Below are 20,383 nucleotides of genomic sequence, written 5' to 3'. Positions count from 1 at the left end.
CATAAAACATGCATACATATAGTATAAATAAGTGTTTGATAATAAAATATATGAAAAAAAATATGGCCACTTACTTGAGAAGCACCCGTTAGATCCGAGAAGGTTGATGTTCATAGCGTACCGAATGTACGTGAAAACGTGTAATTTCGCGTACATACCGGCTCTCTTTTGCCAAAGACTCGTTTCTGTACACCGTACGCGTTAACTCGAACCAACACTTTGTATTAAGGTCCGTCGTATCACGATTTTCACCCGTACAAACTTTCGAACAAATATTATATTCACCGCGTCGCGATTCAACTTCGGCCCGGTCGATAGTCAGCTGGTGATACAAAGGTGGAATCAGTCAGGATTCGTGGAGAACAGAGTGGTCACAGTATAGCTCGTCGTTCCCCGGCAACATCAGCCTCGCCACTATTCCCTGGTTGCACATGTTCCTCGCTATTAAGCAGACTTCACACTGACCGGTATCTCTGAACGCGTCAATGATCGAGATAGTATCGTCGACCGATTCCAACCTCCGACAAGAAGCTGTCAAAAATGACGTTACTACATAAGCGATATGTTCGACCCACGCTGATTGGTTGACAGAGAGTCAATATCAATGCCCCAATCAGAATGAAGGTTATGTGTCTTTGCATGGAGATTCCAAAATTTCTCTATCGTATAATTTGTCAAAGATATAATGTTTTCACATTTAGATCGTAGATAATTGAATCACTTGTAATACAACTTATCGTACACGCATAGATTTCAATAGAGACAAGCGTGTACTTCGTTCCAGACGATCAAAAAAAATATACGATGAATTCGTGACACGCGGTAATCGTGACAGTTCGGTATGCGCAGACGCGAATTCTTGGCGCGCGACAAACAACGTAATGACCGTCAATGTTAATCCCGACGTGCTTCTACTACCAAGAAAACAAAACTAATCGCCGGCACGGTCGATAGGACGTCCGTTCTCTTATATTTTTCACACCAAACTCACGCACCCGCGTTCCTTCGCACGTCACGCGTAAGACTGACATTCCAGGTCAAGCGTCCCTGTCGAATTCTGATTCGTCAAATTGTCGTGAGGAAAGGGGTGGGGGGCGACGTCTCTCATCCGTGCGGTAAATGTAAATTTCTAGCACGATACATCCATCATTTCACGAATAATAATTGATTTTGTACTTTCTAATTATTTCCGATTACAATAGAATGTGAATATAAACAATTTCGATTATAGGATAAAAAAGACGTAACTGATAAGACAAAAAAAAAATCCCTACGCGTATACATCAACACACATACCACGCCATACGTATCAATAGAAATTAAATTAATACCTTGAAAGAAACGATAGCGAAAAAGTATCTCCATGCAAAAGCCCATCTTATCGGTACAAGGAATCAAATAAAGAAACGTTCTAAAGTTACCTCTGACCGAGCAGCAGGTCTTGGCTGACCAATCGAACTCAAGGGATCTTCACCGCCTCTCAGCTCGTTTGACTAACTTATTTCAAGATTGGTTCCGTCGGTTTGAAACGCGAGTCCTTGTCGGCACGATCGAACGTGCGTGTCCATGCGGAAAATCTGTGTACCCCTGCCTCGTACTACAAGACTTAAATGATACGTGCAGTACAATGAACACCGTTCAAAGTACGTACGTTTGATTCGCGTGATAAGCTAACTCGCGATTGTTATTCAAATGTTTGCCCGGCCTAAGAAGAGTACTTAGTTCGCGTAGTTGAGTGCGGGCGTAATAAGACTGCCTGCTGACGGCGGTAGCGCGGTTCGTGCCCGCAAGCGGCAGCCACAGCCAGGGAAGCCCCTCTACCATGGCACTCTCCTGCAACTCCTCCAAGCAAGCCAGCCAGCCATCCGTGCCGACTTACCTGCCTACCAGGCCTCAGAGTGGGTCCCGGTACCGGAGTTCCATCCTGAATCGAAATGGTTGCTTTGCTTTCCATCCTTTGCGCGAATCATGCGAAGCTTCGGGCACGTTTCGCTCCAGGGGACCGAAAGGGGTCCCCACGTACTGGATTTTGCCTGAGGTTACACAGTCGATAAAGGAGTAACTTATAATGATGAATTTTTTTTATGTATTATCAGATATTGAAATACTGAAGTTATTAACGGATATTTTACAAGCAGAGCTGGTTCATACTTTAGGAGACATTTAATATCAAAGAGCTAAGAACTATGTTGAATAAAATTGAAGGAAATTGTTTTTATAATATACATTTCTTGATATTAATTACCTGCTTCTATTTTCAAAGATTTAATTGATTTTAGTGTTAAATCATCGTTAACTACTATTGCTTCGTGACCTTTTTTCTTAAAGGTTCAGAAGCTTTATTTTTATGTTTTTCAATTTGATATATTAATGCACTGTTAGAAAACAGTACTGCCACCGCCATCTCACCTTGAGCAGAGAAACTAATAAAATTTTCTACACTTCTCTATTTCAATTATTTTATTAAAAATTAACTAAAGTAATCTTAATACCTGTTTTATGATAAAACGTCTCGGTAACACTGGGTAGCACTCTCTAAGGAAAGCAAACTTTAAGTTTCTTTTTATTTGGTGAACGGTGGTCCGAGTTTCCTCAGCTTCTGCAAGAGATTCGGTTTCGTGACCAATGCCTTCTCGATCGAATCGATCAACACTTGTTCCTCGTTGTACGGTGGAAATGGCATTCCCTCTAAATTATAAACATACACAACACCCTCAACGTCTGCCACCACCAGCTGATTACCGTCTAACGTGAAATCAATCAGAACGAATCTGGCACTGTTAGGTGACACCGTAATGGACGAGGGAGCGTGCGTTTTCCTTTTGATGTCCCATATGCAAATCTCGTTGTTAACAATACTGGCGATGATTGTAGAATGAATAGGACACCACGTGGCGCATCGAACGCAGGCCATCGTCGTAGACATCGTGATTAATGGTTCCGTGAGCCCTTCCGCCCAGACTCGAATGTACCAATCGGCGCCACAGGTTAAAAAGATTTTCGGACAATAAGGAGAGAACATCATCGAATATACCGGTCCGTCGTGCGCCAGAAAACTATCTATGTGTTGATACAGATAATTCGTGGAACATTTATAAATGCAGCCCTCGTCCGAACCGACGAAGTAAAGGGTGCTAGAGGTCGGATGCCTACGGAGCACCAACGCTCCAGGACTTCGATTGAACGACGCGTTGTAAATATTGCAATGGGAAGTTCTGTTAACACCCGGTAGCGTGCCTTCTATTCTAAAGATTTTCATCAACTTCGTCGAGGTGAAGTCTTTAACGTATCTATAACAATATATACCACCGTCTTGATCGCAGGTATAGATCTGTTCCTGATACTCGAACTGCTCGTCACTGGCCCACCATTGAACTTGCCACTGAGGTGAACTCGAAGGGGATGTCGCCTTCGTGCTTCGTCGCACGATGTTCATTTTTCTGCTGCTCGCGTCGAGCACTATGATCTCGCCGCTGTACAAACCAATGGCCAGCAGATTCGGTCGTTCCCGACTCCAATCAATGTCCGCCACGGGACTATCGAAAATGAAACGTCGAGCTGGGATGTCAGGATTCTTTGCGCTCCAAATCAACACCAGACCGTTCGCAATTTGAGACTTCGCTTTTGCTCCATATCCGACCGCTAAAATGCTCTTTCTAACGTAATTCCAACGAAAAGCGGACACCGGCCTTCCGTGATTCATTTCACAATTATTAGTCCAGAGAAGATCCAAACTGTAGGTGAATTCTAAGTCAAGGCTACAGGGATCCGGCTTGATCAACCCTGTGAAACGTTTCTGAGCATGGATGAATATATTGCTCGCTATTATACGTTCCATCACCCGTACAGCGTTCCAGAAATTAATGCTTTGAAACATGGACGTTGATTCCTCTTCAGATACAGTTGTTCCTAACTGCATCTTCGTTTTTGGCAATCTGGACTTTAATTCCTATGAATTAAAAATTCAGTTAATTATTCATACATTCCTATACAGTTGATTAATTAAAGATTATTCCAGACCTCTGCTTGTAACAATTGTTGCATAGATTCTTTCGTGTGTACTACGAATAGATTATTTTTCTTAAGCATCATCTCAGGTGCGGCATAGACGTCGTGGATTACCCAATTATTTACGAACATGCCTTGATTTCTACGTTTCTGTAGGGTGAGATACGTTCCTCGGGATTGCGTGAGCACTTGTATCGTCTGAGTTTCGGAATCTACCAATTTCCTGTTTGATCCAGGCCCAACTGTTTTATACTCGTAATTCTCATTTTCTTCTTTAATCGCCATGCCTTCCGGCGTGTGTAAATCACCCGTACGCGGTTGCATCTCGAAAAGGAAGAACGTCTCTGTTTCCCTCAGAATGATCGTCACAGTCTCTGGTCGGGTAGGAAAAATGTTTGGATCGATACTGGAATAAACAAAGAAGTTTTAGAAAATAAAAATGTTTCTACTTGTTTGTTAACTTTACATAGCTGCTACATCAGTCCAATATCGGAATCTGGGACTCACATTCAAATTACCTAGGTAGATAAAACTGAGAAGGAGCTCTATCCTCGTCTCGAACAAAGGAATCCACTGTTTGAGTGGATAATAAACTTTCAAAATGTACATCATCCTCTAGAATCGAGCCAAGAGGGGCGGAAGACGTTCTGACAATCGAGAATGAACTTGTTTTCATGCCACTCAAACCGGAAGGGGATGGCAGCAATTGACTTCCGCTTACGCTAGCCTGAGACAATCCAATTGTTTCAAATGCAGTCATCTGCCGTTCGTCGATTGAGCTTAACGTTGGATGGGTTAATAATTTTGGTGTCACATCGATATCGTTATCTATAACGTGAAATGTTTGTCGTTGTCGCAAAAGAATTGAGGTTAAGTTCTTTCCCGCTATCTTCCGCGTCCTTCCTACTCCGCTCAGTTTAAATTTCGACGAAACTGGACTCTCGAATTTGGTACTCGGGACTCTTGAAAGAATCTTTTGCGACGATTCTGTTTCTTCCACCTTCATTCTAAAATAATTAAATATTGTATATTTTACCAAATTAACGATTTATTCTGTTAATACCTGATGCTGAGTAGTTTTCTTTCTATGTATTAATGTTGTTATTTAATAGTCTTCAGAAGACTAGTAAATTGTTGATCTTAACGTTTCATGAAACACTTTTTACGCTTTCTAATTACTTTGTTGTTTTTTTTCACTTCTGATCTATTTCAACACGCTTCAAAGACGAACGCTTCAAGTAGCATATTTATCTACAGGCTCCATGGTGATGTAGAAATCAATTTTACAGTAACTGCCGTTTTGTCGATATTTCAAAACAATTGTAAAAATTATAGTTCATGTTTCAATTGTACCTACAAATAAGTAAATTTTCAAATACTTATCTTGTTATTATGATACGAAAAATTCTTGATAATATACAAACATGATTAGATATGTATCTATTGAATTTTTATCTGCATCCGTGTTTCCAATGCGATAATAACAGATTTTAATAATGATAAGTGACATGACTTGAACTGACAGAAAATGAACGAATAAACGTTGTCCATTGTAGAACAATTCAAAGTACCCTGCAAAATGGCATTGATTTACATCGATCACGTACTCTGGCGATACAATAAGGAACTTTATATTAACTGCGTTGTATAAACGGTCGATAAAAAGCGATCATGTAGCCAGAGTACGGCGTTAATCAAATGGTAGTTTTAAGGAATTGTATTGTAATCTGAATTCGACAATTGTAATTGTTGTTGAGATACAAACGAGTAAAATAAAAGGAATAGTACATGACATTGGTATCAAACGATGATTAGAGATAACATTAATCGTAGATAAATGTTGACGCTTTGTCGTCAAATCTCTTACGTGTTATTTCGAACATCCGTTTCGCGAAAAATCATGAAAATCAACTGATGGCACTTGCGCAATTGCGACAGCGGCATACGTGATACGTCAGATTATTTTGTAACAAGTGTTAAGTTTGCAAAAGTATAATTTGTTAAGGGAGCCCTGCAATCAAAAGAGCGAAGTGAGTTACATGAATTATGCTCAGCAATGGCAGACACTGCTTGATTCGTATTATATTTCGACGAAGTTCACAACTTTTTCTTCCACTCTCGTTAAACGTCACCTGACTAACTTCGTTCGTTCTTCAATTTTTGCCTAATATCTTGATAAAAAAGATTAATCTGTACGTGATAGTTTGTTGTTTTCCATAAGAAACGTATTATACACATCAATGTTAAATTTGACTACTTATAAAATTCTGTGCTTTTGTCATAGACATATGACTTCCGATCTTGTTCATGGATACCTAATCTGTGACATTATCAATGCCAATAGATTCAGAAAAAACGACATTAAATAATTCTGAATGCAAATTGCATATTTATATTCATCATATATATTTTTAACCTTTCGTATCTTCTGGTATTTATGTTTAATATTGTTAGGTGTTACAAGATGTTTTACAAGGACTGTCATATTGTTTTCCCAAAATTGTTCTTTTCGTTACGATAATGTTTCTAATGTCAAGTGATAAATAGCTTTTTAACATCCTTGAAAATTTGTGTTTATTTATTTAGGATACAATGTAAAACAGCATGCATTTTCTTACTTTCACCTTTTGCATTTTGCATTCTGGCACCCAAACAAAATAATTTGTTAATTTCTAAGTGTGTGTATATTTTTATTAAGGGATAATAATAGCGGTTTTTCTTTTCTAAGAAAACTTTTCAAGATGAGCACCACAAGGGAACAGGCAGGTCCTTCTAAACCATGGGACTCTGCTACAGAAGAAAAAGAAAAAGATAATCGCACATTTGAATGTAATATTTGTCTTGATACAGCGAAAGATGCAGTAATTAGCATGTGTGGACATTTATTTTGGTACGATTCCTACAATGATATAATAGCAGTTAGTGTCATTGGCATATGCCATAAGGTTGATCATCATCGCACGGCTCAATAGACATTCAATATAGAACAAATATTGTGCTGTACATTTATACATATTCGTAATTGTGTTTTTAGTTGGCCCTGTTTACATCAATGGCTGGAAACTCGTCCAATAAAACAAACATGCCCTGTGTGTAAAGCTGCAATAAGCAAAGATAAAGTCATTCCCTTATATGGACGTGGAGCTACAAAGCATGAAGATCCAAGGTAAGATATACAATTATTCATGTATTATATCAGGAAAGTACCGAAGACTAAATTATATATTACTCTAGGAATAATGTTCCACCACGTCCTGCTGGACAGAGGACAGAACCAGAAAATAATGTTGGATTTCCTAGTTTTGGGTTTGGAGATGGTTCTTACATGTCTTTTGGTATTGGAACATTTCCTTTTGCATTTTTCACATCAACTTTCAATTTTGGAGAAACACGACCAAGTGCAGGTAAATAATTTATATAAACGAATCTGTGTATAATTATTGCATAAACCAGTTAAATTTACATATTTTTGTCTGTATAGCTGCTAGAGGAACACCACAGTATGAAGAAGAGCAATTCCTTTCCAAGGTATTTTTATGGGTGGCATTGATATTTATCTGTTGGCTCCTAATGGCGTAACATTTTTGTTCAACAATACTACTTGCTTCGTATCGTGTAATCTTATACGACTTGATGGATTGATTCATTACATTTTTATTAATAAGTCAGTCTTTTCCCGTTTGTAAAATTGTTGTTACTCACTGTAGTAAGTATACCTGCTTGAATAAACAAACGGGTTTTAATTGTTATAGCCGTAATAACATTTTTACATGTACATACACTTTGTTTATAATCTTTTGTGATTACACTAAAAAATAAATTTTGTATCTAAACATAAAATTATTAACGTCATTGATATTGTAAAGAAAATAATATAGGTTAGTTTCTTGTATTTACAATCATCACGTAAATACGTACGTGTGTATTCAAGCAGGTTATTTTCTTGGTTTCGAAAATTCTGAAGCCTATTCTTACGATATTTATGTACATGTATATATAAATATACCACCTTTAGATATGTAAGATATTATTTGTCTCATGCAAAACATAATTCATTTTAGCAAAAAACTTAATGAACATAGTTTTATTACGTCGACGTAGACCTTCACGGTTTACATTATCTATCGACGTAAACAGTATGATAATTTAGTTATTAAGTTATTGAGACCATGTGCAAACGAAACAAGTTGCAATTATATAATACACGATATTGTAATATAAGATAATATACATGAAAGATTAAGAACGTAATCTGCTTATTTATGTTTTGCTTTTGTTTGCATTGTGGTTACGGTATAGGAGACGAGAAGACAATTACAAAGTAGCAAATCATGATCATGTAATTATAAAAGTAACAAGTTTTCAGTCATTTATATTTTAGTACACATTCGCCGAGGCTCATGCATCTGGTACGTGAGGCTTTATTAGTTACATTGAATGGAAGTTGACATTCCATATACAGTAATATTAACACCTGAAAGTTACTGAATTTTACAAAAGAACTATTTTTAATTGAATACAAATATAATTCATAATACATGATTTGTAATTTCGTTAAGAATCAAACATTGTAAATTGTCTTATTAGTTTATTTAACATATATTATTAAAATAAAGTAGAAGTACGATATATTGCTTTTTTAAATAAAATCCCTTACTTTCCTATAATTACATGAAAAAGAATATTTCGTGAATTACATAATTTGAATATTAAATTGTATGATTTATTGGAGATTACAGATGTACATATACAGTAACACAAATTTAAATCATAACGTAACTTACTTAAGTTATTTAGTACATTCCACAACTATATTTTAATTTTGTTTTTGTTTCTGAATTTTTTGTTGATGTGCTCATATATTCAAATTTACGTTACAGTAAATAAAAAATAATCTCGTGCAAAGTATGAACAAAATGAATATGCATAGGATACCCTACTGCACAAGTTTCAGTTGTATAAGGAGCTATTTCCACTTTCATTAATCCATAAATTTTTGTATCGCATGACAACTAAAACTTTTGAGTAAGGAAGCCCAAATATCCTATAATGATCGATTTTGTCACAGTATGGATCTAGCAGTTGTATCACAGATTGCAGCTCCTCAGGGAGATAACATAACTCTCCCTCATCTATGTGAAAATGAGATACTTAAAAACAGCAATTAGTGCATTAAAAGGTCCCTACATTGTTTACTATTTGGTGCTTATAATGATAATTAATATTTTCAACTATTAAGAGAGTGCGATATATGAAGTTATACATATGAAATATGTATGTTTAATGAACCCTTTTTGCTACTTTACACGTACAACTTTAAGTTTAGGATATAATTACTATATTTAATTGGATATTTACTCGAAGTAATGCCTAATTCTATTTACAAATAAACATTAAAGGATAATATCAAAACAAACAATTAATAATACAGGCATGTTTATAGGGATAAGTTGATAATAAATATCATAAAATTATTCCTCAAATTTACAGATACTTATACATTTTTCATTTTCTATATTTCATCTTTTGTTGCTTTTCTTGTGAAACCTTTAGAAACTAGCAAATTATTGCATTCTTCCCGAGTTAAACTTGACAAAGGCAACCTTTCTACTTCCTGAAAAATACAAAATTCAAAACTACCTTATTACTATACTTCTGTTAATTACATTATACCTCGTCATTTTCATTGAAGAGAAGAAGTTCTGGGACTGCTCCTTGAATATGTTTAAATTCCACATTATTGCTATAAAATTTTGTAAGGATACATATGTATACATAGAAGAAGTTTTAAGTATAATTAAAATAATAAGTGGCTAAAAAATTACACGTTCTAAGATAATGATTCTTATGTAAGAATAATTATCTGTCCTTGATCAAAAATATAAAATTTCCAAAATTAAGAGACAAGAAATAATCTTGAACAAGAACACTGATCCAAGCACTATGTAATTTATAAATATGTACTATACTTCGACAATATTTAATTAAGGATACTAGTTCGGTACATCCTCGAAAATAAACTGTTTAACATCTGGGAGCCGGTTCAAGCGACAACCACTGCAGCTCTGGAAAGAGTTTATAGCGCTTTAAACTACTTTGATTTGACATAAAATTGTAATATGTTAAATAGGTAAACTTTGCGTTAATAAGATGAGACACAATGAATACCTCAACTCTTGCAAACGCATAATAATTGCTGACGGAATCAACAGTAGAAGTCACAAAAGCAGATGCAAGAAAGAAGATGACAGCTACCGTCGGGGCCATGTTTACTTCACTAAAGCGGAAATCATACTACCTAATCTTAACATCTTGTTTTCCATTATGTTTTCTCATTTTGTAAAATATTATTAAAGTTCTTTCTTATGTATACGACATGTATATTTAATTAAAAAAGATATATAAAAGAAATGATATTCCCCCAAATCTATATCATCGAAATTATTTTATTTCCTATTCTGCATTTTATAATTAATGACTAGAGTTTATCCAACTCAAATAACTTAATATTTGTAGTATCAAGTATATATCTTCTAATTTTATAAATATAATATTTAAACTTATAGAAAAACTAATTTTAATAAATTCAACTTATGTGTCATGCGCAGGAAGTTGATCTTGCGTGTGTGAAAATGGCGCTTTCTTGTGCAAGTAAGTTACTTGCTTATATTATTGTTGTTTCTTTAGAAACCAAAGTACTGATGCGAAATTTATATTTCCGAAGCGATGTCTTAATAGTAAAAATAAGCTTTTTGTCTTAGCATCAAGAGTTATGATTTATACCGGCATTTGCTAGACATAACCTAAACAATGTCGCATTACCGCCAATACCTCAGTAATTAAATATGTTTTTTCAGTTTCTAACGAAGTGCCGGAGCATCCAGTTATATCCCCTGTATCTGGATCTATATTTGAAAGGAGATTAATTGAAAAATATGTATCAGAAAATGGGGTAGATCCTATAAATGGAAAGGAGTTGACTGTGGATCAATTGATTGATGTTAAGAGTAAGATACTTTATATAATTTTAATGGCACTATCGAATTTCATATGATACTAACAATGCCTTTGCTTTTCTAGCTACTGCAATAGTTAAACCTAAACCACCAAGTGCCACATCCATTCCAGCTATATTAAAAATTTTACAAGATGAATGGGATGCTGTAATGTTGCATTCATTTACGCTTAGACAGCAGCTTCAAACTGCTCGTCAAGAATTATCACACGCTTTATATCAACATGATGCAGCATGTCGTGTAATTGCTAGGCTGACAAAGGAAGTAACAGCTGCCAGAGAAGCTTTGGCTACTTTGAAACCACAAGCAGGAATTGTTCAAGCTACTACTATTCCACAACCTGTATGAAGATGAATATATAAATTATCTAGTATTGCTGTAAACATAGAAATATGTACCGAGTAAATGTATTTTGTTGCAGGCGCTTGCAGTGGAAGCAGGTGGTACCGCGGCTCAACCTATGGAACAAGCCGGTATTACTGAGGATGTAATACAGAAACTTCAGGAGAGAGCTACAGTTCTCACACAAGAAAGGAAACGTCGCGGACGTTCAGTTCCTGAGGATCTACTTCCTCAGGACAGTATTCGTGCATTTCAAACGCTTGCATCTCATCCTGTAATATTGTACTTTATAATTATATTATCCAGTTTAAATTGTTCGATACATTGTTGCAATTTTCGTTTATATTCAAGGGTCTCCATTCTGCCAGTGTACCTGGAATACTTGCACTTGATATACACAGTGCAGATACTAGCAAGATCTTAACTGGTGGAGCTGACAAAAACGCTACAGTATTCAACAAAGATACAGAACAAGTTGTTGCAATATTGAAGGGGCATACCAAGAAGGTATATATTATCTACAGGTTCAACGTATTAGTAATATTTCCCTATGTTTAATAACCGTATTATAATTTAGGTTACTCGAGTAATTTATCATCCAGAGGAAGATATAGTAATGACTGCATCACCTGATACTACAATACGCGTATGGAATGTAGGAACTAGTCAAACAACATTGTTATTAAAAGCTCATGATGCTCCAGTGACTGGTCTCTCTTTACATCCAACAGGCGATTATTTACTTAGTTCGTCGTTAGATCAACACTGGGCGTTTTCGGACATACGTACTGGTCGTCTACTGACTAAGGTACACAAGCGGATTTCAGTGATAATTAAATTGCATCATGGTACATACATATTATTTATAATCGATTTTCTGATAGGTTGCAGGACAAGTTACTCAACCGCTAACTACGGCCCAATTCCATCCCGATGGATTGATTTTTGGCACTGGTACTGCAGATTCTCAAGTGAAAATTTGGGATCTAAAAGAGCAGTCGAATGTAGCTAATTTTCCGGGTCATTCAGGACCAATTACAGCGATTAGCTTTTCTGAAAATGGTTATTATTTAGCTACTGCAGCAGAAGATTCTTGTGTAAAACTTTGGGATTTACGAAAATTGAAAAACTTCAAAACCCTGCAGTTAGAAGAATCCTATGAAGTTCGAGATATTTGTTTCGATCAAAGTGGAACTTATTTGGCAGTAGCTGGAACGGATGTGAGGTAAGGATCTTATCCCGTGTGATTGAAGTTCAATCCTATAAGAAGATCGTTTGTTTATTTTGTTTTCAGAGTGTACTTGTGTAAGCAGTGGCAAGAATTGAAAGTGCTCAATGACCACACAGCTGCCGCAACCGGTGTTCGTTTTGGAAAACACGCGCAGTATATAGCTTCTACTAGTATGGACAGAACATTAAAACTTTATGGGTTACCTTGAATTTTTAGTACATTAATTTAATGACAATTTAAATTAGAATTTATAAAATAAGTTTACAGTGAATGGCAGTGACAGACATTTAATTCAGGTTTAGTATTTTGTTTTTTAAATTTATTAAAAACATCATTGGATTATCATGAAAAGAAATTTTATGACTATTGTAGATATTTCTTAAAATTATCATATACCGTAATTGCTATTATGTTTAGTTGAAGATCGAATGGTGAAAGATTGATATGTTTACTTTTGAAATAGAAAATAGGAACAAGATATTGATAAATAATCTTTCATAAATTAGAAGAAATTCTAATCTAAATTTAACATCTATACATAATATACACTGTTATAACAATAGTAAATACATTTATTCTACACATGAAAATGTGAAGAATAGGCAAATATGTTTTTAATTGCTAATGAATTTGTTTCCAATAACTTCTGAAACAAAGTACAAATATTAAATAGTAATTCATAAATTTAACATTATATAAACAATTATTTTTATGAGAAAAAAAAAGTTTTTCGTCTATGGCGTAACATTATATACTCAGCATACTTTTTAAAACAATGAAATAAAATTTGTTTTGAACAAACTGATTTACTTTATAATTATGTAGCTCTAACGCATTGAATGTATATTTAAGAATTGATTACAATTAAAAAGAAACGTATGAAGTATATAATGAGAAGTTAAATTACATGAATAGAAGACTCCCTCTGATTCTATTCTTTAATTTCAATGAATAATTTATATTAATTCCGCCTAAGCGTTTAACGATAATGTGGAAGAAACGTTCCCGTAGCATAAATTCAAAATCCCCTCAAAAGCAAAAGCGTGTCCAGTCTTGTTGAATCTGTAGTCATTACGTATGCATCGGTAATTAAGTTAAATGATCTTATGGCGCCACTAGTCACGTGCTTTTTAACCTAACCTAATATCCTTTGTCCTCAATATTCAGACTCGAATCAAATTAATAACAATGGCCGTCGTAGTTGGTTGTCATTCGGAGTCGTACACGGATTACGTGATGGTGAAAAACGTATGGCCAGTGGCAATCACTACTGATCGGTCCGAGTGATTATTCTTCAAATGAAATTAACGTGACGTGTACTACAATAAAGGATGCTTTTCTAGTGGGTGGTTGTATCGTAGTGTCAACTAGTGACCACGGATGACCAGCTGACAATGTTTTGTCATTAGCATATATTAGTGTTTAGCGGGTGATCGCGGTAAAACAAGAATGTTTAAAGCTGAGGAATCGTCCAGAGACAGCTTTCTTCAGCAAACGAAGGCCGCTAGGGAAGAAAGGGCCCACGAGAAAGACAGAGAAGCTGCTGTCACCCTAATTCAGGCTTATGTTAGAGGATGGTTAACTCGTAAAAAAATATTGTGAGTTTCCCGTTATCGAATCGTCTGGGAGCATTTGTTTACTGCCTGAGATAATTTAAATGTTCGGACTTTCTTAATATTGTAAACAAAATATTTTGTATTATTAATCTGACGTCGATAATTATTTATTTATATACTTTGTAATATTCCATTGGTCACTGAAATGTTTTGTATTTGTATTTTCCTGTTATAAAATTATCATACATGTATCAATACATACAAGGATAATCCATAATAACATTTGTATTTATTTTTAAATTCATTGTGTTCTCAAGCAATGAATTATGTTTTAAATCATTAAATGGGTAATATAATTTTCAGAGAAGAGTTTGATACAAATTTTTTCAATGATGCTGGTACAGAAGCAAGTATAGAATTAAAGCCTGCTTTGTATATGTATAAGATTATTTCTAAATTTTTGTATGTCTACAAGAAAGAAAGGGATCAAGGAAGAATAGAAAAGTTATGTAGGTATGTGCAAGTTTGTTCCTATAATATAATAAGAAAGTATGAAATAAGAAACAAAATTTCAAAAGAAATTTCTAAGAATAAATGTTTCAGGTATTTAGTATTGACTCTTGATTCAGAGTCACCGGAAATATCATATGTAGGACTCCTATTGAACAAAGATCATTACATATCATGGATATCACAAATGAAAACAATATTACTTTATTGTTTAACTGGTTTGGAGAATCTGAAACCAGAAAGAATAACTGATCATAAATCCATCCATTTGAGATTACATACATTAGTTAGTTTTACATCACCAGGAACATGGGCAATTCAAAAAGTAGAAGGAATGGAGAAGCTCAAAGCTGGTATGAACCGGCTATGCGCAAACATGATGGGCCACCTAGTCAACAATGGATTTTATCCTATTATGCAGGTGATTCATATTACTAACGATGTAAATGATGTTTAATATATCGTGTATTTTTCTGTTCTAGGTTTTTCTGGTAAAGGGATTAGGTAGAGTGGAAATTGCTTTAAAACCAATTGCACTTTCAGCAGCAGTTACATTGGCATTAAGGCCATTAATTTCTTCTCAAATGTCAGATAAACTGGTGTCATTATTTTTGATCAACATTTTTAGCGTGCCTGCATTGGTCTATCATTTAAATAATATATCATCAGTGGTATGTTGATAATAACATAGTATTTTTAAGCTTTCTGTTTACACTGTGTAATCATTTTTACAATCTATTTTTAGTGTATTTCATCATTTATTACTTACAATTTATTTGCAAGAAGCCTTGAATTATTAAATTTAGAACAAAACCTTAGGATAGTTTTTAATGCTCTGGAAGGTAGCTATGCACTGTGCTTACTAGCCAACTTGATACAGTTGGCTAACATTGAGAGGGTTGAAGTATTAAAAGAGTTATACTTTCCTTCTTTTACGGTACAAATTTATTATACAATAGATCTTTTATGTAATTAACGAAATAAATTGATATTTTGAAAAAAATTTCCAGTTCGTAGTAACAAAAATGTTGGAATCATGTCAACAATATGTGGTTGCAAAACAAAGTAATTTAACCCACTGGCACCCTATTCTTGGATGGCTTGCCCAAAAGGTTGACACTTCTCTGCAAGAACCTATCCCGTATGTAAAATCACAGTTAGCATGTCTATGGACAGGAGGGATAGTGACACAATTAATCGGTAACCGTGACTGCTTTATTTTTCCAAATATATCTGTTAAAGTTAATATGAAAGGATGACATACAATTTTTTATTAGGTCAACCTTTAACGGAACTTATCGAAAAGGAAATACCTCCGCCAATAGAACAACAAAGTTCATCCGTTGGAACCAACATTTTTCGAAGAGCGTTTTTAGAAACTCGTACAAATAGAAATAATAATACTAAAAATTATAGAAAATTGGGTAGTCCAGAAACCACTAGGATAGCACTGATTTGTTCCCTTTACCAATTTGCTTTACATACCCTTACACAGATGAAGATGGAAATATTAACTGGTACGTATATACACATATGAGCAGTTATAATTTATCGTTACATGTATGTTCATGATGTAATAGGACTCTGCTACCAGGATAAAATTCTGTATCATATGTATTTATTTTTGGGAACATTGGGTCCGCATTGTGGTTTGAAAGCATTTTTAGATCATTTAGCTGCTAATACGAAATGTACAGCACCTGAATTTCAAATGTTAATATTATTTTCGGACTGTATGACACATTACGTGACGTAAGTATCTTACAATATTATGGAAATATATTTGGTGAAACTTCTTAAAATACATTTGTATTGTTACATTTTCTTTTTCAGAATTTTAGATGATATGGAAATGTACGAACAGCAAGATCCATTCAAGCTTAACGATTTTGTAACGATATCATATTTTTTAAACCAATTTTTATATAAGGCAGTTCTAAATAATTTGTTTGGTGCGTATTACAGCTTTTGCGTTATATCGTTTCTTAATGTATTTGAAATTGTATAATTTTACTATATACGGTTGTAAGCGATAAGTGGTTTAGCTATGTACTAAAGTTTTAGATGTTCCAGACGTGAAGTCGGTTCCTAATAATCCTCTGTTCACCTCTCTTCACACACTTTTAATGGCAATCTATCGACGGGACTGTAGAAGGACTTTCTGTCCGGAAGGGCACTGGTTGGCAAAGTTAAGTATTTATCACTAGCGTCTTTTTAGATTACACAGCGTGATTGTAGAATTGAAACGTTTATGAAACAGGAAGTTAGGGTATCTGGTTTCTTGGCGGACTTGGAGAAAGGCAAACGAGGTGCTGCTCTTCTTCTTTCTAAAATGCCTCATGTTATTCCTCATTCGGAACGCGTGGTACTCTTTCGTAAACACGTTGCTAATGAGAAAGCGGTGCTAGGATTGACTGAAAGCGCGTGTAACAGTACACCGACAACACTGATCGTTGTTCATAGGTACTGATATCATTTTTTAATTCTAAAAACATTATTCAAAGATATTAACGTGAATGCTTCGTAGAACACGTATAGTGGAAGATGGGTACCGTCAGCTCGCAATGTTACCGTCTCAGGCATTGAAAGGTGTGATTAGAGTTCGTTTCGTAAATGAGCAGGGCTTAGCCGAAGCTGGTATCGATCAAGACGGAGTGTTTAAAGAATTCTTAGAGGAAATAATAAAGAAAGTTTTCGATCCATCGTTAAATCTGTTTAAAGCCACTAGCGAAAATCGGCTTTATCCGTCTCCAACATCTTCCATGCAAGATAATCATTTGCAACTTTTTGAATTTGTTGGCCGGATGTTAGGTAAAGCGGTGTACGAGGTACGTATAACAGAAATAAGAAACAACGATGGATTTATGAATCACAAATTAAATTATTTACATTATTTTTTTTTATAGGGCATTGTCGTAGATGTACCTTTTGCGTCCTTCTTTGTTTCCCAATTTTCTGGGCAAACTGGAGGAGCATTGTACAGTTGGCTAGACGAACTGGCTTCTTTGGATCGTGATTTATATCGAAGTCTTACCCTCGTAAAGCATTACAAAGGCGATGTTAAGCAATTAGAATTAACTTTCTCTCTTGATGAAGACGTTCTAGGCAAATTAGTTACGCACGAGTTGATACCAGGAGGAAGAGCGGTGCCGGTCACCAATGAAAATAAAATTAATTACATACATTTAATGGCTCACTTTAGAATGCACATGCAAATAAAGGATCAGACAGCTGCTTTTATTAAAGGATTTCGTTCTATAATTAATCCCGAGTGGTTGGCGTTATTTTCAACTCCAGAAGTAAGATTAAGTCTCTTTAGGATTACAGTATTTTCAGGGGAAATTTTTCGTTAAAGTAACTCTATTTTTAGTTACAAAGATTAATTTCTGGTGATAATGTTCCATTGGATTTACGAGATTTACGAAGACACACGCAATACTATGGTGGTTTTCACGATAGTCATCGTGTAGTATGCTGGCTGTGGGATATATTGGAGAAAGATTTCTCTGAAGAAGAAAGGGGCTTATTTTTGAAGGTATATTTACTAATGCGATAACTAGAAGCGATTATTAATATAATCTTAATATTCCTGTTTACAGTTCGTTACAAGCTGCTCCAAATCACCTTTGCTGGGATTTGCATACTTAGAACCACCATTTTCGATTCGTTGCGTTGAAGTTGGCGATGACGAGGACACGGGTGACACAATTGGTATAAATATATATTATTTAAGAAATTTCTTCTTTATCTGTTATCATGTACGTGTAAATTGTTTTCTTTTTAAATCAGGTAGCGTAATCAGAGGATTCTTTACGATTCGTAAAAAAGATCCACAGAATCGTTTACCTACTTCATCCACGTGTTTCAATCTTCTTAAATTACCGAATTACCAAAAGAAAAGTACCTTGCGAGAGAAGTTACGTTATGCCGTCACTAGTAACACTGGTTTTGAACTTTCGTAATCGATAATTCATTCACAGTGAACGATGATTAATGAGATCGCTCAAAATACTTAACAAAAGTTTATACAAAGTGATTGAGTGGTGCCTGACCGCCGCGATACGAATTGTCATGAACTTTCAATCGAATAAAACTCCTGAACAGCAGATCTGCGAAAGACGCGAATGGAAATTACTGAAATTAAATCGAAAACTCGCACAAATTTTATGAGATATTGCATAAACTAACAAATCTATCACTTTTTCACTTTTGTACTTTTTGTTATCTCATTTGAACATGAAGAAATTCTTGATAAATCAGTTACAAACTGCTCACCTTTAATTGGTAATTATAATGAAAAATGAACAAATATTTCTCACTTCTTGAAATTCTCATGAGATTTGTTTCGTGTGTTTGTAATAATTACAATTATGTACCTATTTCATTATTCTGTCAATAGTTGAATCTTAAATCGGGTTAATTTAAATCTATACGTCTTTACTTCACTTCTGTAATAATTTTGTGGGTTTCAATTTTTAATTAACACACTCTCTCGCCAAATGGTAGATTACTTATGGTGTAAAGCACACTGTACCTCAATGAGCTTAATATTGCTAATACTTGTGCGCTTGTTAGTTTATAGTACCGTGAATTAATGTTAGACAATTAAACCACATAAATTATACGAGATAAGTGTTAAATGTTCGTACCCATTGGTGCCCAGGGAGTAATGAAAAAGAAAAGGAGAGATTTTCTAAAATTTTGGAACCATTTGCAGTTTGAGGTTCCATTTTAAGGAGACCTATTTTCTCAAAATTTTATACAAGTTTTTGAAATGATGTATAGAAGATGAAATTCATCCGTTTGGAAATATATGTGTACATAGAACGTCCACGGGCTCTTATGGGTTCAACAATCTCTAAGTGTCGTATAAAATTAAAAAATCAGTTTGTTCGAGTTGGACGAAATTGTGATGTTTGTTCTCCTACTTGAATGTTTCGAACTGAATTTCCTGTAATTATAGTATCTGCGGTCTTTTGTATAAGCAGAAGTGGTTGTAGAAGAGAAAGAGGGGAGCAGAAGGGCTGTTATCTGCTGTGTCGTCTGCGATATAGCGAGGAACATGTTATTATTAGAGTGAAATTTATTTTTCTTGCGATTCACCCATATTTCGGCGGATAGACTCGTAACATTATCGATGGAAATTCGGTCAGACCAAAGATAGAAGCCTATTTAATGTGAGATGAGATAATTCGAGATATAAACTTTTCATATTTTCCTACACGATCGTATGTAAGTTTTCAGGTCTGTATTCACAGATTGTATGTATATTGAATAAGGGTAATAACAAAACTGGGCGTTTCTATAATGATAGAATAAGTTTAAGGATGAGCTAGGTTTAATTGCATACTAACTGGTTCGTTAACATGCACATTGTGATCACTAGAAAAATTATCTTGGTTGTTCAGAGAAAAAGGAGAATCGAATTTAATAATAATTTTTGACCTTTGTTATTTTACAGCAGAGTTTTAATCGATTTGCTACTCTTGTAGTAATAATTGTGAATACATGCCTCCTAATTACATGTACAATTGAATGAAACAACAGATAGTACTCTTCTTTATGAGTATACTTATCATTAAAACAATACATGTATATGATAAATGTGGATATCGATACAGACATGGATATATGGAGTAAAATGTTAAATAAAACTGTTACGGTTGTAAGATAAGACCGATGAATTTTTTTCTCAATGCCTCTTCTTGGTAAACAGTTAT

General features: G+C 34.8%; 6 protein-coding genes across 10 annotated transcripts in view; 3 read left to right on the top strand and 3 right to left on the bottom strand.

The window, feature by feature from the left end:
- LOC117605406 (uncharacterized) overlaps window positions 1-1,985 on the bottom strand; it is a 56,760-nt gene extending 54,775 nt beyond the window's left edge. Inside the window, exons 1-2 of one of the 2 annotated variants that reach the window (XM_034326704.2) lie at window positions 1,422-1,985; window positions 75-531 (exon numbers count right to left, since the gene is read on the bottom strand). The gene's annotated coding sequence lies outside the window, so the exon portion shown is untranslated. Of the gene's footprint in view, window positions 1-74; window positions 532-742; window positions 1,022-1,421 lie in introns of those variants that run through there. The other variant, XM_076693429.1, reaches the window with a different exon arrangement.
- Window positions 1,986-2,229: 244 nt separating this feature from the next.
- Window positions 2,230-6,015, bottom strand: LOC143308269 (dynein axonemal intermediate chain 4). Of its 2 annotated transcripts, XM_076693427.1 has the most exons (6): window positions 5,876-6,015; window positions 5,433-5,580; window positions 5,072-5,361; window positions 4,527-5,015; window positions 4,021-4,414; window positions 2,230-3,949 (listed from the first exon to the last, which is right to left on the bottom strand). In XM_076693427.1, the coding sequence occupies exons 4-6, from the start codon at window positions 5,012-5,014 to the stop codon at window positions 2,564-2,566; spliced, it is 2,268 nt and encodes a 755-aa protein (XP_076549542.1). In that variant the 5' UTR covers window position 5,015; window positions 5,072-5,361; window positions 5,433-5,580; window positions 5,876-6,015; the 3' UTR covers window positions 2,230-2,563. The 2 variants fall into 2 exon arrangements, with proteins under 2 accessions (XP_076549542.1, XP_076549543.1); XM_076693428.1 differs by lacking the exon at window positions 5,433-5,580 and having other exon boundaries at window positions 5,876-6,007.
- LOC117605408 (E3 ubiquitin-protein ligase RNF185) lies at window positions 5,898-8,601 on the top strand. 3 transcript variants are annotated; one of them, XM_034326706.2, is made up of 5 exons: window positions 5,898-6,038; window positions 6,737-6,898; window positions 7,043-7,174; window positions 7,243-7,412; window positions 7,490-8,601. In XM_034326706.2, exons 2-5 carry the CDS (start codon window positions 6,750-6,752, stop codon window positions 7,585-7,587), a joined length of 549 nt encoding a protein of 182 aa, XP_034182597.1. In that variant the 5' UTR covers window positions 5,898-6,038; window positions 6,737-6,749; the 3' UTR covers window positions 7,588-8,601. The 3 variants fall into 3 exon arrangements, with proteins under 3 accessions (XP_034182597.1, XP_034182598.1, XP_034182600.1); XM_034326707.2 differs by lacking the exon at window positions 5,898-6,038 and adding an exon at window positions 6,059-6,200; XM_034326709.2 differs by lacking the exon at window positions 5,898-6,038 and adding an exon at window positions 6,303-6,439.
- A 137-nt stretch (window positions 8,602-8,738) lies between these two features.
- LOC117605409 (selenoprotein M-like) lies at window positions 8,739-10,336 on the bottom strand. Its single transcript, XM_034326710.2, has 4 exons — window positions 10,177-10,336; window positions 10,003-10,073; window positions 9,682-9,751; window positions 8,739-9,622 (listed from the first exon to the last, which is right to left on the bottom strand). The coding sequence occupies exons 1-4, from the start codon at window positions 10,273-10,275 to the stop codon at window positions 9,521-9,523; spliced, it is 342 nt and encodes a 113-aa protein (XP_034182601.1). The 5' UTR covers window positions 10,276-10,336; the 3' UTR covers window positions 8,739-9,520.
- A 199-nt stretch (window positions 10,337-10,535) lies between these two features.
- Window positions 10,536-13,206, top strand: Prp19 (pre-mRNA processing factor 19). The gene is made up of 8 exons (XM_034326114.2): window positions 10,536-10,659; window positions 10,866-11,015; window positions 11,089-11,366; window positions 11,446-11,640; window positions 11,718-11,873; window positions 11,944-12,174; window positions 12,251-12,591; window positions 12,661-13,206. The coding sequence occupies exons 1-8, from the start codon at window positions 10,602-10,604 to the stop codon at window positions 12,803-12,805; spliced, it is 1,554 nt and encodes a 517-aa protein (XP_034182005.1). The 5' UTR covers window positions 10,536-10,601; the 3' UTR covers window positions 12,806-13,206.
- A 324-nt stretch (window positions 13,207-13,530) lies between these two features.
- LOC117605143 (ubiquitin-protein ligase E3B) lies at window positions 13,531-20,118 on the top strand. Its single transcript, XM_076692901.1, has 16 exons — window positions 13,531-14,195; window positions 14,517-14,666; window positions 14,757-15,084; window positions 15,146-15,334; window positions 15,409-15,600; window positions 15,674-15,863; window positions 15,941-16,180; window positions 16,244-16,415; window positions 16,497-16,615; window positions 16,737-16,856; window positions 16,928-17,126; window positions 17,191-17,491; window positions 17,570-17,962; window positions 18,034-18,198; window positions 18,263-18,374; window positions 18,453-20,118. The coding sequence occupies exons 1-16, from the start codon at window positions 14,047-14,049 to the stop codon at window positions 18,623-18,625; spliced, it is 3,192 nt and encodes a 1,063-aa protein (XP_076549016.1). The 5' UTR covers window positions 13,531-14,046; the 3' UTR covers window positions 18,626-20,118.
- The last annotated feature ends 265 nt before the right edge of the window (window positions 20,119-20,383 follow it).

This window comes from Osmia lignaria, chromosome 3, assembly GCF_051020975.1.
Source record: "Osmia lignaria lignaria isolate PbOS001 chromosome 3, iyOsmLign1, whole genome shotgun sequence".
Lineage (NCBI taxonomy): Eukaryota > Metazoa > Arthropoda > Insecta > Hymenoptera > Megachilidae > Osmia > Osmia lignaria.
This window is presented reverse-complemented; position numbering and strand designations above follow the sequence as displayed.